Raw genomic sequence first — 18,055 nt, 5'->3', positions numbered from 1 at the left:
AGTAACACATTGTTAAATCCTATTTCGAGTTTAATGATACATCTAGGCTTGAAATGTGTGTGCTTTACACAATCCCAACGCGTTAACAACATTGCATTATATATTGAATTACACACCTGAACTTCAGAATTTAAGTATTAGCATAAACGCCCACTTCACTCACAACGCCATCCCCCCACTAAAACAAAACATTCACCTGCTCAGGTAACACAAAATTACTCAACTCTCTAACAGGTATCATATCCTGAATTTTGCAACATCATTAAAACCTATTTTCTAATGGGAAATACGACCAAATAAACAAAATTTATCGCTTACGTAGCCATACAAAGGGATTCCAACCAGCCACCAGAACAAAATTAGATATTTTTAAAGATACCGATAACTATTGATAATCCTATTTATCTTCCATTCTGTCTATCAGAGGATGGTGTAAATGCCAATAACATAAAATTGATTAGGATTCCAGTTTATAATTTCATATCGTCCCGTGTTTCTTGGTTTTACAGTTTAAGATGAAGCCCTACTTCCATGGAGTACCTTTGCAGCCACCTTGAAATTAACAAGCCGCCTCGCTCTCTCTTTCGTTCTCTTTCCCTTTCCTCGGGGTTACAGCTGGTCAGAGACATTTGAATTTTCTTGGGGGAGAAAAGGACTCTCCATATCGTTCCCAGGACAATAGTGCCGCCTTTTCCTGGGGAAATTATGCAGCGTCGTTAACCATGCTCCGAATTTCATTGTCCCTTTAGCAACACTCAATTCTATAGTCAGAAAGAAAAATTGGCAAAGTGGAAAATAAGTTCATATGAAGCACTTAAAAGAATTACCTCAAGGCCACATAAAAATGAGATTGGAACACATAAATACACATAGATTCAAGATCCTGCCATCGTTTAGTGTATTGAAACCTGCTTATAAACAAGAGTTTCAGATTTCGTTACATATAGCGCGCAGAAATTCCCGCCGTTCCTTGTTGAAGTAACGGTGGTATGATATTGGCACAGAAAGTAAATGTGGTTTAATGAACTGATAGAATTTAACTCGATGGGATTTTTGTTGTTTCAGGCGGGCTGTCTGGCAATGAAATTACTGTTTAGCTCACACAAATGGAGAGCTTACTTTTGAATTGGAGGAATCTTGGATGTTGGCTACAGTTAAAGTGATGACAAAAAATAGCCTTTATGCACAGCCGACGATGTGAATTGAAATTGGCTAATGGATAATTTGACACCCGTCCAGTTTCCCTAACATGTGTTTCAATATTGTCTTTGATTTGCCCTTAGAAGTTAGAGGAAGACGCCAAGTCGAGTTGCTTTTCGGGTTTTACACAGCAGCAAACACTTCTATTTATGTTACGACTACAAATTTCTTCTCTTGACTTTTGCCCGCTCAAATCCTAATCTTCCGATGCTACCTGGAACCTCCCCTAATCACAAACTATGAAGCGCTAGGAGCAGAAGAAAGCCATTTATGGCCTCTAATCGCAGTCTATCCATCTCCGCTTGTTTTCAGATCTCTTCATGGGAATTTGAACTAATTCAGTGTTTTGGTGAGTAATCTTTTTTTCTAAAGAAGAGAGGTCGCCGTTTTAACAGTTTTTGGAAGTTAAGATACGGAAGTTAAAATTCAAAGGATTCTGAAGTTATGTAGAGAGAAACATTCACTCCAGAAACTAGTTGGTGATAAATTAATTGCGTGGATCAAAAACAGTTCGATCTCCTTTGCGTTCAAATTCCAATTCAGAGATTTCAACACAGACTGAGGGTTGCCTCCCAAGTACACTGGGGAAAGCTCTGCGGCAAGAATGGTGTCTTATTTGGGCTGAAACCTGTCGTCCTCTAAAATGATTATTCAAGATTCATTGACAGGATTTAGCAGGACAACCTAGATACCCTTACCAATATTTGGCAGCTTTAACCCTAACGTATTGGCCCGATGTTTTCTAAGGGAACAAGCCATGCGTAAATTGACTGTTCCCTTTCAATCATTGCAATAACGACAATTCTCCAATTAGTTTGGGATGTCTTGAGGTCGTAAAATGTCCAATATGGATATAGCCCTTCTTTCAGTGAATATCACTGCGGAAAAGTTCGGCCCAGCGGTGCATTATTTCAGAATCGTTCTTTTATCCCACCAAAGATGCAATACACGGCGCCCTTCGCAATTTAACAGACTTTTCCCTATATATTTCTGTCAGGTACCCTTCACAGGTTGGTCTTTAACACTTTAAGAGACTTCCAGTCATGCGGTAAGTAAACTAGTCAAGCTACTTCATAAGTTTATGGTCATATATGTCATTCTTGTGCATTGCTTTAGATTACGTCCTGAGACGTGGCTTGATATTTTCAGTTTCATTAACACTGAAGCGATTGAATATAGTGCCAAACTTAGCAAAGATCTGTAATAGGTCAAACCACTAATAGAATAGAGCGTTACCGTGGAAAACTGCAATATGCGTTGTTCTAACTTTTCTACGGCCAGGGACTTTTAAGACGACGTCTCAAAAAGGCAACATCCATCATTAAGGACCTCCATCACCCAGGACATGCGTTCTTCTCATTGTTACCATCAAGGAGGAGGTACAGGAGCCTGAAGACACACACTCAACGTTTCATGGGCAGCTTCTTTCCCTCCGCCATCAGATTTCTGAACGGACAATGTACACTACCTCATTATTTTCGCTCTCTTTTTACCCTTAATTAATTATATACGTATCTATTTCTTTTTTACTGTGCAGTTTTATTATATATTGCACTGTGTAACTGCCGCAAAACAATAAAATTCATGATATATGCCAGTGATATTAAACCTGATTCTGTAGTGGAAAGGTAAAGACGCATACAGTTAAAGGTTCTTTACCTTCACAATGAAATGAAGAAAATACTAACTGTTGGACCCTCAGCTTTCATTCCTTCCCCCCGAAAATCCTTCTATTGTGTCAATCAAGCAGATGGTTTGCAGGAAATATGGCTTAGCCTCAGTGACCGAAACTAATTTTAACTAGCTTTCTATCCCTCCGCGTTTGTTTTCTGCTTACCAAATAGCGCAAAACAGCTGGCCGTGCGAATTAAACCCATTAAAAGCACATTTATAATAAATTATATTCGCAAGAATGTTGTCCTTTGGCACTGAAAGGCACGCACGGGGATGGCGCATTTGAATGAAAATGTGGGCAACACTACCTTCTTAACATAGTCTGAAAGTCTTAAAACATTTTACTAAATAGATTAACTTGACGATTGTTTGCTTCACATTTATCAGCTTCATTAAGTGAATGGGCGAACAAATATATTACACATGCATGAAAAGCTCTATTGGCCGCACTTATTGTGCTGCAGCCTGACAGGTGGTTAACTGTTTTTACGCAAAAAGAGAGGGAGATCTTGACGAGAGCGCAATGGAGAGACGCCTGCGTAATTTGGCAAGTCCTAAAGTACCAAGTTTAAATTTATATACCAGATCATATCTCAAGATGATCCCATTTCTAAAATTGACCGATATTGTTCTACATAATAGACATATATAGATGAACCTTTGATTTAATAAATTTTTGAATTGTGCAAGACTTCTAATTTGTGTTTTATAAACAATAAAATTGACGAGGACCTCTTTAAGAGAGGTTGTTTAAACGTTAACAGTTTTGGTTTTACACTTGTTCATATAAAAGGCACCATTTACAGTGGAGTGGATTCATCAGGTAAGACAGACCATCCTGTGAGCGACTCTGAGTTACCCCGGTTGTGCCTCATCACTGGAGAGCATGCGCCTGAGTTAGCCGCAAGTTCCAGTTGACGGTAAGGGCATTGAAGTGTCGTTTGCTGACCTGGCGATTTTCCCTCCCATTTAGACAAGGCAAGACGGCTTCAGAAAGGACTCAAAGAAATTATTCATCACTGCGAGAACTTTCTTAAAGGAAAATGACATGTTTCTAACTAGAATCGTATAAACTGTTGGCTCAATATTTTTTCCACCCTTTGGTTCAATTTCAGTAGTTCTAAATTATTAAGAGCGCGGTTAAGATCTAACCAAATTTTTGCAAGGTGTGGCTGTGTCTTCACTGACACCAGCGGACTTTGACATGATTTGCTCTACAGAAACTCTTCGAGATTTACAGCAAGATGTTAAGGGGCGGTTGCGTGAGGGAGGAAGAAATGTGGGGTTGATGCTTCTTAAACTTAGTTTTGGGTGAACAGATGCATAAGGATTTTTAAATGGATTCATTTATAGTCTAATAGTGAGCTCAAATGTATCAAGTAACTTTAGGATTAATTCTATGAGGATTAAGCATACTTTGACGTAGAAACCTCTTAAGGCGGGGTGAGAGGAGGTCAATTGGGTCGATAATGCAGGAAATTAAGACAACGGAGAGGGTGCGTTTTCATACGGATAGGACTATCGAATTCAAGGCGACAAATGAAATTGTAAGGAGATATGCAAATATTCAACAAACTGTTCAGAATAAATCGAAAATCACAATAAAGATGTGTTCCTTTCGTATTATGCTGCATCCGGGCTTGATTTGCACCAAATCAAAACGAGAATGAATTGATCCCATGAGATTATCTCATTTCATCAAAATTTATCTCATCATAATTTATCTTATCATATTTACAGACAATGGAATTATAGACGACTCAAATTGCAAAATACTACACTACCAACATATGCTATAGATAAACCGCAAATGAAGCTTTCTGCCAATGTAGTGGGGTTGAGCGATCATACTCCAAAGTAACTTTCTTTTTCCTAACCTCAAGAGGCTGCCAGTTCTAATATACTTTTCATCTTACAGCTTGGTCACGGTTTGGCGCCAAGGTGATTTATTATTAAATGATGATACTTAAAAGTCCGTTAGGTGAATTAGGCGCCTTTAGTTTAATGCGAATGTAAACTGACGGTACCAGTTTTTTCCCCCCTCTGCTCCGACCGTGCGCCTGCCAGACAATTTCATGGGGATTAAATCCAACGGCCTGAATTTTAAAGAAACTGTCTCTTCCGTAAACTCTTCTCTTTTAAAAAAATTCTGTTCAGCCCTACAAAGAAACCGAGTGACTTTTTTCTTTTTTTAAAAAAAATGGAGATAACTACCCTCAACATGAATGGCACAGCGAACAAAAAGGACGAGCATAGGTCAAACAACATTAGTCACAGATCTCATCAAGGACCACGAACTTCTAAAGGGAACCTTCAAAAATCTGTCGAAAATAAATCTCAGTCAAATTTCATTGCTGCTTATGCTTTATTTTGCTTTGAATGCTTGTTTGGTGCCTTTTTTTCCCCTCCCTTAGAGATTCAGGATTTTTGTTTTGAAAGTTGTCAAGAGTGTGGCACAGGCCCTTACCCAGAGCGTCTACATCCACGTGTGTCACAGCGTGGGCCTGACCCAACCTCCCAGTTAATGTCGTTATCCTGATTTAGTGCCGAGAAACTGCCAGCGGTTGGCCTATACACAGGCGCAACTGTGGAATTTATAGGTACAATGCAGAGTAAATGAAAGCGCCAGAACCAATGGTTACTGGAAAAACAAAATTATCCGGCAAATGGGGCAAGAGTATTGATCTTTAAGTGACCAGATCGCACTGTTTTGGGCAATCAATCAGAGATTATTTTGTCCTGATTTCCGTACAGCTAGTTTACCATGTTAAGGATTCGAATTCGTTCCCCCCCCCCAACCCCCTCTCCCTGTTCACGAACAATCACTCCGCTTCGACCCACGCATGACAGGATTCTGATTTGCTTGATCATTTTAGGATTAGGTCATCCGAATCTCATAAATGTTTCGTCGTTCCATTCCCATTCTCCCCCCTAACTTTTTTCATACACTCCTTCAGTGATTTTCTTCAACTTAGACGGTGCTTGTTGCCAATTGAATGGATCATCGTCATCAATGGATCGAAGCAGAATGATTGCCCGAGAAAAAAAAGAGAACGAGGCACGTGGTAAAATAGCTGTACGAAGAAGAGACAAAATAAAATGTCTGATTGATCATTTAAACCGAACTGGCCACTAAAGTCCAATGCTCTTACTCCATTTGTCTGATGATTCTGTTTTCTAATAATTATTGATTATATTGATTATAAATAATTATTGTTTCTTGCAGATCACGTTCCTATTCCCTTTCTAGCTGACATTTGTAATATGCTGGTAAATAAGCAGTGATTTAAAAGATTCAAGGACCGAATCACCCCTCACACACAATTGCATGAGTGTATCTGTAATAGTTTTAAAGGGTCGCTTTTATCAACTTGGAAAATGTACATGATTAGCGATGTCGCTTTGATTTATTTCCCGAGAGATATTTTTACTCCGTTTCATGCTGGATATTTCGGTACAACGTGTTGCACCTGGCCGGGCTCATCCAAATGAACGTGTATCTGGGTTTCCCCAATACTGTTCGATATTACAACGATTAACCATCTTGCTCAGTCAATGCAAGTCTAAGTGCTTATTTGGGAACAGCATCTCCCGAAACTATACGGATTTCAAAGCAGAACTGTGATCCTGCCCACTAACTACGCATATCCCTAATTAATAAAACAACAAGACCATTTCATGAGCAAGATTTTCTCTTGAAGCGAGCATAAACTCGCCAGTCGCAAATACAGCCGTGCATTTTACAGGAACAAAACACCCTCCCGATGTCAAGTTTTTAAAAGTTGGTTTTGAGCCCTTGTGTCTCTCAGTTTCTAACTGTATCAGCTAAATCCCCGGTGCTCCATTCAGAAATGGGCTGATTTGTGTCTTAGTTTTCCAACATACTTTTTATAATATAAAATGGAGTGTAAAATAGGGCGAAATATCTATTTGCATATCCGAAAAAAACATAACGAGATTTTCGATTGTTAACCTTGGGGCACCTTTTTAAATGCCTTTTTCATTTTAATATGAATTAATATCTCTTCCAAGTTCCACTGCTGAAGTTCAGTTGCAATGTTTGATTCTCAATGGGTTTACACCAGGGATGCATCTTTGTGTGTTAAAGAAACTACGTAAGGATAATCTACAGCTGATGCCGAACACCGAGCAGCCAAAAAAAAACGTGTTTTATATAAAAGTAAAGCTGCTGAACGTCGGCTAACACGATTTTGAAGCATTGTGTTGAGTAAATAAAAACACAGCTGATGGTGACAGTTGATGCTGTTGCCGCGGTTAATGGGATAACGTGGCTACAGTCCATTTGCCGTCGCTTATTAAGAATAAACTAGTGTACGTTTTTTTTTGTTAATCTTAATATTCTACACATCTGTTATTGCGCTAAAGACCAATTTGATCGATTCTAGACGAGGTTTTGTTCTCCGTTAAAATAAGACTCCACGCCTTTTTTTAAAGCCTATTAACTGTTTATCTATGTATCGTCAAGCACCCATGAAACATGAAACAAAAATAGATTCTGAACTAACACATTTTAAACTAAGCGTCGGATCAAGATATTTTATAGCATTTTTGTTCCGTTGTAATGAAATGAGCCTAGTTTAATTTTTGAGCTGCGTTCCAATAGAGTTAAATCATGTGTTCAACGTCTCAAAGTGAAACGATCTCTCTGTAAGCGGTGTTTTATTTTCACAATTTGTGTAATTGTTAACTATTGCACAATGTTATTTACTTGCAGAATACGATCAACAAAACGTGCTTCTAGCCGTTTAGGCTTTTGGGACTTTAGAAAGGTTAAGCGCAATAAATATATTTTATTATATTTCAATTAGCGGTGCTTTCGACTGAAAATTGCATTTTATATAAATATAATTTGTTTCCATTACTTGCGAACAATCTGCTGTTTAAATGTCTCACTCTGCCAGCCCAAGAACCCTTTCACAAGGAGATTATAGTGTAAGATATGAATATTTATTGACCAGTTTTGTTGGCCCAGCGGGGGTATCAAATAAATTTAGTGCTTTCTTTTCATAATTCCTTTCAAACGAGGAAAATGTCATTGGAAACTTGGAAAATTGTCTTTTAATTAGCCTGTGTGTATTGCACCCAAACAAAACCAGCTCAAATCCTACGGCAGTGTATTCAAAAGAGGCGGTCGGTATTCCGAATTAATGGCTACACCTTCTTTGTTGAAGCTCCATTGTGATTGCTTGCTTATGAAGTCTAATCCAATCATAAATTGCTCTAATGGACCAATCAGCGAGCTAGAAGCTCCGAGTGAAAGGAACTCATGTGGAGAACTTTGTTGAACTTCATTGTCAAAGCTGTCACATCTCAAAAGACTTACCCAGGCTGTCTACTATAAAACACATCAGGCAGAAGGAGGCGATGGTAGAAAAGTGCTGGAGGTGTTAGTTGGATCTTACTGAAAGGGAAGTGGGGGTAAAAAGCTCTTTGCTGAATAGGATTGATTGGAACCTCTCTCCCTCTCTCTTCCTCTTTCCTTCTCTCTCTCTCCCTCTTGTTTCTCTCACTGCTGCAGATATGATGTTCCCAAGTGTGATTGCTCCTTCAGCAATGTACCCGGGGCTTTTGAGGCCAACCCCAACTCTGACTCTCCCCCAGTCTTTGCAGTCAGCTTTTTCCTCGCACGCAATGGGAGCGAGCTTCCTGGTGGAGGATCTGCTGAAGATCAGTCGGCCTGCCAGTTACCTGCCCCGATCTGTTTCTGCCACACTGTCTCCATCAACTTCCGAACCCACCACCAGCCCAAGCCCGGTGACAACAGAACAAGTCAGTACGACTTGCTCTGTTACAAGTGGAATATGCTCCCCTCATACCTCCATTTCTACAAGCAGCGATTCCAATTACCTAAAGTTTGGTGTGCACGCCATCCTCTCGTCAACCCCAAGAACTGGTGAGTGCCTTCTTCCTTAAATGCCAGCCAGAAGAGCAATGCAACCATATATATATATATATATATATATATATATATAATTTACGCGAAGTGGGTGAAGTACTAACTGCAAATCTCCTATTGAACTTTAAGATAATTATCTCCTTTCTGTAATATCTTAAACAGAATAAAAAGTGTTTCAAGTAAAATAGTCGTCACAAGAAAACTATTTTTAAACAATGCAACTTTTTTTTACTGAAAACTTATTTAGTGTGTTTTCCTTGTTCAGTTCACAAGATAGGAGATATTTATAACATTGATCTAAGGTTAACATGACAAAGTCACTTGAATATTATTTGTAGTGCAATATAAAGTTACCTAAGTATGGTCGCTCAGGAGGCCATAATGTACTTTGATAATATTATCAAAATACATTTTATGATTAACTAAACAAATCCACGATTATCTAACGGTCTAAATGAGGTGTGTTGTCCAAATATTGCAATTTTACTATCTAGATTTATTTCACCCCAACATTGCTATTTTATAGTATACGGTTAACTAAATATGCGATTACCTACGTTCAAAATGAGTTGATCAAAAATCGATATATAGGTCTCTAAATACGGTAGCGTTTATTTTAATATAGACGGTACAAATTTAATTAAGCACTATATATGGTCATCTAAATGCTGCGTAAAATTATCCCAGAAAACAAAATAATGTATGTTTACCCAGCTAATGGGATAGCTAATTCCGTAATTATACACTGCTGTTTGGCTGAGCGATTATTTAATCACGATTTAAAGGTGTGGTTAAAAGTGCGCGTTCTGAGATTCCTTTTGCTATCTTCCAGAAACTTCCCCTCCACTGATCCAAGGGATCTCGCCGAAAGCCTTCTTCCCTTACTTCGAGGGATCTTTCCAGCCTTTCCTCCGCTCCTCCTACTTCCCAGGTAAGTGCCCCCTCAGCCACCCCCGCGCGGACGCTCGTGGTCCTCTTGTTTCACGCATATTGAGCCAATATTTCGCAGCCTGTCCCGGGGGTTAGAGTGTAGTTCAGAGGTTGTTAGAAGTACAACGGTTCGAAATCAGTCTCGGTTATTTGATGCCCTATTTAGCACAAGCAGTGACGGCTGACATTCTGCTCTGATTCCATGATCTACAAATTAGCAGAAATTGTCACGCACTAAGTTCGAGGCGGGTCCATTCTCAGAAGGACTGTTGGCTTCGCTGCACGGCCGCGGTTTTCCCACAGGGCCCCGCAGTTCACTACTGATTCCTAACAAAGCTTTGAAGACCGTGACCAATCGCTGCTTCATTTTTAGCAACCACACGCAGTCTTAGCACCGGGTACTAACACCAACCCCTCCCTCCTCCTCCCCCCCCTCCCAAACACCACCACCCCAATCTACCCCCACTCCATCGCATCCCAGCCCCACAAGCATCCTTCAGGTGAACTTTAAACCAAACTCCAGTGCCTGTTAATATAGCGTTCAGAGGAGGTTCCTGTAAACAAATTACCAATGTTTTAACGCTGGAACACTCACACGCCAGTGAGAACTGGTGCTTTCTGTTGAACGAGTGAGAATCAATCAAAGTACAATCTAATGATCCGTCTTGATTTCATCTATATTCAGATTCTCAAAGCCAGCAGTACTTATGAATGGGAAGATAACTACACCAAACACCATATACGTAAACTATAACTCTGTTTTACAACTAATTTTAACGACAATTAACATTAAATTTCCGAATCAATATGTTATTCATTCCATACTCCCGTTCAAAACACGTTTCCTACTCAACACAGACTGCGTTATCCATGTCCAACTTAAATATGTAAAACCATTGGCTATTTTAAAAAAATATCGATTTTGCATTGGCTATTCACGGCCGCCCCGCCCCCACTCACCTTTGTTACCAATGAAGTATTTCGATTTCAGTCGCTGGTGACAGCCTTCCACTTTTAATTGACACGTCTCAAGCAGCTTAACGTTATGGAAGGAACTTTGGTCCCAAATCGACGACAATTAGACCTTCGCCGCCTTTATTCACAAGCTGAAAGTTTCAACAGAAAAACAACTTGGAGTGTTTGAGCTTTCTAAATGGCTTTTCATCTCCGCTTGTTTTTTTTTGGGGGGGGAGTGAAAGTCTGCAGTAATCAGTATTCGCACAATGATCTTGGCGTGCAATTCTGTTAAGATTGTGAATGTGTAGTTTGCTTTTGTTCCAATAATATATGGCTTTAGCAGCCTGTCCTCAGTCTTTTTCTGTTAGTTCATTACTACACAATTACCATTCACGCTTCATTAGAATTTTTTCTGTCTGCTATTAACACTTTCAGAAGGAGAGACTCTCCCTTTTTATAAATCAGACCATTTGAAACCAGTGAAAGTGGTTTATCACCTATTCCTCTCAGGTTTCACACAATACGCGTGCCAGTAAATTTATTTTATTAAACTTTTTCCCAGTTATTTAAGTGTCCAGGTAGAGATAAGGCGTAATAAAAATAACGTTGGAATTAGTTAAAGAATATCATCATGAATGACTTTGAAGTATGCATATACTGGCTGTTTATAAACGTACGTTTGCGTGCAGTACGCGAACTTTCACTCTACCCGCTGTCCCCAGCTTTTCAAGTGATTTAATACCGTCATATGGCCAATATTATTGGAGACTTCCTTTTCTCGAGGTTAAGTAACTGTACTGTTTTCCCTTCAGCCTCTTCCTCTGTGGTCCCCATCCCCGGCACCTTCTCTTGGCCACTGGCCGCTCGGGGGAAGCCCAGGAGAGGGATGCTCCGTCGAGCTGTGTTCTCCGATGTCCAGAGGAAAGCGTTGGAGAAAATGTTTCAGAAACAGAAATACATCAGCAAGCCAGATCGACGCAAACTGGCAGCCAAGTTGGGACTGAAAGACTCCCAGGTAATTCACAACGCGTATTCACAGATCAGTTAGGCACGGGCCTGTGAAATTGTTCACTTACTTGCTCACCCTTTCCAGGGCAAAATACGGCAGAATATGGGGAGAATAGATGGGATTAGTGTAGGATTAGTGCAAATGGACGGTAGACACAGATTAGATGGGTTCGTGCTCCCTGACTATGAGTTCATCCATGACAAACTCGAAGTAGCAACGATAGGTTACTCGCGGAGAAAGTACCGTTGCCTGGTTGGCTCATTCTTCCTGAGATAACTTTTAAGAAGTAACTACTTTTGATCACTTATCAGGTGAAGATTTGGTTTCAGAACAGAAGGATGAAATGGAGAAATTCCAAAGAGAGAGAACTGCTGTCTGCTGGCGGATGCCGTGAGCAGACTTTGCCCACGAAGTTAAACCCACACCCCGATCTCAGTGACGTGGGGAAATCGTCTCCCTGCAGCCTCCACTCGGGGGACGAGGAGGAAACGGGGTGCAGAGACAGCCCCAAATCATCCATATGTCAATCACCAGAGTTCAAGAGCATGGACACGCACCTACGTCTCATCTCACACCAGCACACCGACAAACACATGTACTTCTCCGAGGAGGAGGACGAGGACGAAGAAATAACCGTTTCATAAATGCATCTCCTCCGAATCATTCTGTGAATGGACGTGGCTTGTTGCTTGCAGAATAGGAAGGAAACAGTCCAGACTTGCATTTACCAGTGAGGCCAGCTTTGCACGGCTTCAGTGACCTGCACACAGCCTTTGTACAAATAATGAGTTGAATGAATATTTTATACCAAGAGTATTATGAATGACTATACATATAGTTTGATTAGATTCTAATTAAAAGTTTGTAAACTGTTTAATGACTTAACTTGAAAATGTAGCCTTTGTGGTCATAACTTATAAAGAAATGTTTTTTTATTTTGTATGCCGCAGTGTATAGATGCATAATGTTTATATCTTAAATGTTTTGTATAATACCAAATAAAAAAGTAGGTATTATGAGATGTGTTTAAACATATGGAAGTTGTGTCTCTCAGACATTTTTAGTTCTCTTGCCTTGGGGAACAAGTAGTCTTGAAGATCATTACTGGGGGCATCCAAGCATGTAAATCCTGCAGAATCAAAATCAGAATTAGGTTTATTATCACAGTTTCCATTTAAAAACATATGGACATAAGAAATGGGAGCAGAAGTGGGCCATCTGTCCCCTCTAGCCTTTCTGCCATTCAATAAGATCACGGCTGATCTGGCTTTGGACTCAGCTCCACCAACCTGCCTTAATTTTTCTGCAATGCAAGAATTGAACTCTGTCTTGAATGTATTTAATGAGGTAGTCTCTACTGGTCCTCTGGGCAGAGAATTCCACAGATTCACTACTGTCCGAGAAAAGCTGTTCTCCTCATCTCAGTCCTAAATCAATTCCACTGAATCTTGAGACTATATAACCCAGTTCTATCTCACTTACCAGTGGAAACAACTTTCCTGCCTCTATCCTATCTATCCCCTTCATAATTTTATATGTTTCTATAAGATCCTATTTTCATTCTTCTGAATTACAGCGAGTATAGTCCCAGGTGACTCAATGACTCCAAGATTGGGGGTGGAGTGGACCACAGGGAAGGCCATCATGGCTTGCAGAGGGTTCTGCATTAGCTGAAAAAATGGGCTTAAAATGGCAGATTGAACTTAATGCAGGCAAGTGTGAGATGTTACACTTCAGTAGGAAGGGTAGGGCTTACACAGTGTAGGTAGGGCACTGAGGAGTGTATTAGAAAAAAGGCATCTGAGAATGCTGGTCCATAATTCATTGAAAGTGGTGTCACAAGTAATTAGGGTCATAAAGAAAACTTTTGGCACATTGGCCTTCATAAATCAATGTACTGAGTGCAGGAGATGGGATGTTATGTTGAAGTCATTGTTAAGGCCTAACTTGGAGTATTGTGTGCTGTTTTGGTCACCAACCTACAGGAAAGATGTAAATAAGGTTGAAAGAGTACAGAGAAAATTTACAAGGATGTTGCCAGCTCTGGAGGACCTGAGTTATAAGGAAGGATTGAATAGGTTAGGACTTTACTCCTTAGAATATAGAAGATTGAGTGGAGATTTGATAGAGGTATGCAAAATTATGAGGGGTATAGAGAGGTAAATACAAGTAGGCTTTTCCCACTGAGTTTGGGTGGAACTACAACCAGAGGTCATGCGTTAAGGGTAAAAGATGGAAAAGTTTAAGGGGAACATGAGGGGAAATTTCTTCACTCAGAGGGTTGTGAGAGTGTGGAATGAGCTGCCAGCACAAGTGGTGCATGTGAGCTCGATTTCAACATTTAAGAGAAGTTTGGGTAGGTACATGGAGGGTCGTGGTCGCAGTGCAGGTTGTTGGGAGTAGGCAGTTTAAATGCTTTGCCATGGACAAAATGGGCTGAAGGGGCTGTTTCTGTGCTGTACCACTCTATCACTCTGTGACTCCAAGGAACTATATCAACTTTTCCTTTGTAGAAGTTAAGAGCTGCTTGTCAGATTGACATCATAATATTATCCAGCCTGGCAAGTTTCAGACATGAACCAACATAAGACCATATGAGATAGGAGCAGAATTAGGCCATTCAGCCCATCAAGTCTGCTCCGCCATTCCAGCATAGCTGATTTACTATCTTTCTCAGCTTCTTTCTCCTGCCTTCACCCCATAACCTTTGACACCCTTACTAATCAGGGTGCTTCCACAGCCACCTGTGGCAATGAATTACACAGAGTCACCACCCTTTTCATCCCTGTTCTAAGTGGACGTCCCTTTGTTCTGAAGCAATGCTCCCTGGTCTTAGACTCCCCCACTGTAGGAAACATCCTCTCCACATCTACTCTATCCAGGCCTTTCAATACCTGACATGCTTCAATAAGATGCCCCCTTCATTCTTCTAAACTCCACTGAGTACAGCCCCAGAGTTGTCAAGCACTCCTCATGCATAAACACTTTCATTCCCAGAAGCCCAGAATCATTCTTGTAAGCATCCTCTGGACCCTCTCCAATGGTAACACATCTTTTCTTAGGTAAAGGATCCAAATCTACTTACAATACTCTGAATGTGGTTTCACCAATGCCTGATAAAGCTTCAACATTACATCCTTGCTTTTATATTCTAGTCTCCTCAAAATGAATGCTAATATTGCAATTGTCTCCCTTACCACCAACTCAACCTGCAAGTTAACCTTTAGGGAATACTACACAAGGACTCCCAAGACCCTTTGCACCTCTGTAATATAATGGGATCTTATCTTATTAAACAGCTTCACATGTGGTCCCTTGTCAAAGGCCTTCTGAAAATCCAAGTAAACAACATCCACTAACTCTCCTTTCTCTATGCTGTCTGCTATTTCTTCAAAGAACTCCCAACAGACTGGTAATGCAAGATTTCCCCTTGAAGGAAACCATGCTGACTTTGACCTATTTTATTATGCGCCTCCAAGTTCCCCAAAACCTCATCCTTAATAATGTTCTTTGACATCTTCCCAACCCATGGAGACAGGCTAGCTGGCCTATAATTTCCTTTCTTCTGCCTCCCTCCTTTCTTAAACAGTGGAATAACATTTGCAATTTTCCAGTTAAACATAGAACATAGAACAGTACAGCACAGTACAGGCCCTTCAGCCCACAATGTTGTGCCAACCCTCAAACCCTGCTCCCATATAACCCCACACCTTAAATTCCTCCATATACTGTACCTGTCTAGTAGACTCTTAAACCTCACTAGTGTATCTGCCTCCACCACTGACACAGGCAGTGCATTCCACACACCAACCACTCTCTGAGTAAAAAACCTTCCTCTAATATCCCCCTTGAACTTCCCACCCCTTACCTTAAAGCCATGTCCTCTTGCATTGAGCAGTGGCGCCCTGGGGAAGAGGCACTGGCTATCCACTCTATCTATTCCTCTTAATATCTTGTATACCTCTATCATGTCTCCTCTCATCCTCCTTCTCTCTAAAGAGTAAAGACCCTAGCTCCCTTAATCTCTGATCATAATGCATACTCTCTAAACCAGGCCGCATCCTGGTAAATTTCCTCTGTACCCTTTCCAATGCTTCCACATCCTTCCTATAGTGAGGCGACCAGAACTGGACACAGTACTCCAAGTGTGGCCAAACCAGAGTTCTCTGGAATCACTGCAGAATCTGATGATTTTTGAAAGATAATTACTAATGCTGCCACATTCTCTTCAGCTACCCCTTTCAGAACCCTGGATAGCCCATCTAGTCCAGGTGACTTATCTACCTTCAGACCTTTTAGCTTCCCAATTATCTTCTCCTTAGTAATAGCAAATACACTCACTTCTGCCTCCTGAAACACTTGAATTTCTGGCACACTGTTAGAGTCTTCCACATTGAAGACTGATGCCAAATACTTATTAAGTTCATACACCATTTCTTTGTCCCCCATTACTCCCCTCTAGTGTCATTTTCCAGCATTCCAATATCCACTCTCCCCTCTCTTTTACTCTTCAGGTGTTAGACTGACAGGACTAACACCAACAGTCCTGCATTCATCACCTTTTTTGATCCCCACTCCCACCCCGTTGCATTCTTCTGCCAGATCATCCTATTTTTACCCCCACTAATTCATGGTACAGGCAGCAATCCAGAGATTACTACCCCCAAAGTCCTGCTTGCCAGCTTTCTACTATCTCCCTACATTCTCTCTTCAGGACTTCATCCTTATGTTATTGGTACCAATATGTACCATGACAATTGGCTGTTCATCCTTCTCTTTTAGAATGCTGTGGACCCGATCTGAGACATCCCTGACCCTGGCACCTGGGAGGCAACTTACCATTCTGGTGTCTCTTTCATGTCCATAGAATCTCCTGTCTGCTCCTATACTAAGGAATCCCCTTTCACAACCGAACTCCTCTTCTCCTCCCCCCCTTCTGAGCCACAGAGCCAGACTCAGTGCCAGAGACAACCCCCCCCCAACAGAGGACTTATTATTGAAGGGAACAGCCACAGGGGTACTCTGCACTGGCTGTCTATTCCCTTTCCCTCTCCTGACAATCACCAGCTACCTGCTTCCTGCAACTTAAGGGTGTCTACCTCCCTGTAGCTCCTATGAATCATGTTCTCATCCTCATGTATGAGCTCTAGTTCCTTAACACAGTCTCAAAGGAGCTGCAGCTTGATGCACTTTGTGCAGATGTAGTTATCTGGTAAATTAGTGGCCTCCCGGAGTTCCCATATCTCATATGAAGAACATAACTACTAAACCTGGATCCATTCTCAATGCCCTAGCCATGTACCAATAGACAACGAGAAAAGAAACTTATTACAGATGTACTTAGTCCCACCTTTTCTTGCCAAAGCCTATTGATCCAAAGCCTCCCACTCCCACAATGACTATTCTGCTTACACTTTTATTGGCCCTTGCTAAAAATTACTAATAACCCAAGCAATCTCCCACCCTGCAGGCAAGTTCCAACAGACCCCATTCATTTTTTTAAACTGGCGTGTAATCTCCAGAAGGAACTGACTGCAACTCTCTATGCGATCTCCCACACTGCAGACAATGAAGTTGCATGCATAGTGAAGTGTGTGTAGTTTTTATTTGCGATGATATGGCTAAATATTTTCCTTGAAGGATGTTCGTCAGGTCTATGATATTTATAATATCTTTCATCCCAGTATCCCAGCTGTCGGAGGAGTATGTTGTTCAGTTTGCAGATAGAAGGTTCACTCCAGGTTGTTCATTGTTAATGAAATCAGTCTCAAAGGAGACCCATGGAATTTCTGAACAAAAAGTAGCCATTGGTAATTCCACTCAATGTAGTTTAGTGGTTGAGGGCCGGTGTTCCCAACCTTTTTGATGCCATGGATCCCTACCATGAATCAAGGGGTCCAGGGACCCCAAGTTGAGAACCCTTGCTCTAAAGAGATAAACTTCATGTCTCACACATAGATTTACACATCATAGCATACAGTGAAATGTATTAACAACCAACACAGTCTGAGGATGTGCTGAGGGGCAACCTGCAAGTGTCACCATGCTTTCAGTGCCAACATAGCATGTCCAGACTTACTTACCTTAACCCCTACGTCTTTGGGATGTGGGAGGAGACAGAAGCAGAGGAAACACACTTGGTCATGTGGGGGCTCTGGCACTCAATTTCATTAAGAACTGTCCTTTTTATTCTGCTTAGAAGTATTAATAACGATATTGGAGGCATGACTTATAAGACTTATAGTCCTAAAGTCTGAGCATTTCGTGCTCTTACTTTTCTTTGGGATCATGACAAACTCTGACACCACAAAATCTGTTGGCCACTTTCCTGTTCAGTAGATTGTATTGCAAAGCCTCGTGATCTCCTT

The 18,055-nt window shown here is 40.9% G+C and overlaps 1 protein-coding gene across 1 annotated transcript; it reads left to right on the top strand.

Moving 5' to 3' along the window:
• Window positions 1-1,454: 1,454 nt before the first annotated feature.
• LOC134353607 (homeobox protein DBX1-like) lies at window positions 1,455-12,629 on the top strand. Its single transcript, XM_063061724.1, is given in 8 exon segments — window positions 1,455-1,549; window positions 2,198-2,248; window positions 8,414-8,788; window positions 9,624-9,722; window positions 11,491-11,693; window positions 11,999-12,198; window positions 12,200-12,285; window positions 12,288-12,629. Coding segments are annotated over 8 exon segments (1,137 nt in total). The 5' UTR covers window positions 1,455-1,470; the 3' UTR covers window positions 12,332-12,629.
• Window positions 12,630-18,055: the final 5,426 nt, after the last annotated feature.

This window comes from Mobula hypostoma, chromosome 11 (genome assembly GCF_963921235.1).
Source record: "Mobula hypostoma chromosome 11, sMobHyp1.1, whole genome shotgun sequence".
NCBI classification, from domain to species: Eukaryota; Metazoa; Chordata; class Chondrichthyes; order Myliobatiformes; family Myliobatidae; genus Mobula; species Mobula hypostoma.
This window is presented reverse-complemented; position numbering and strand designations above follow the sequence as displayed.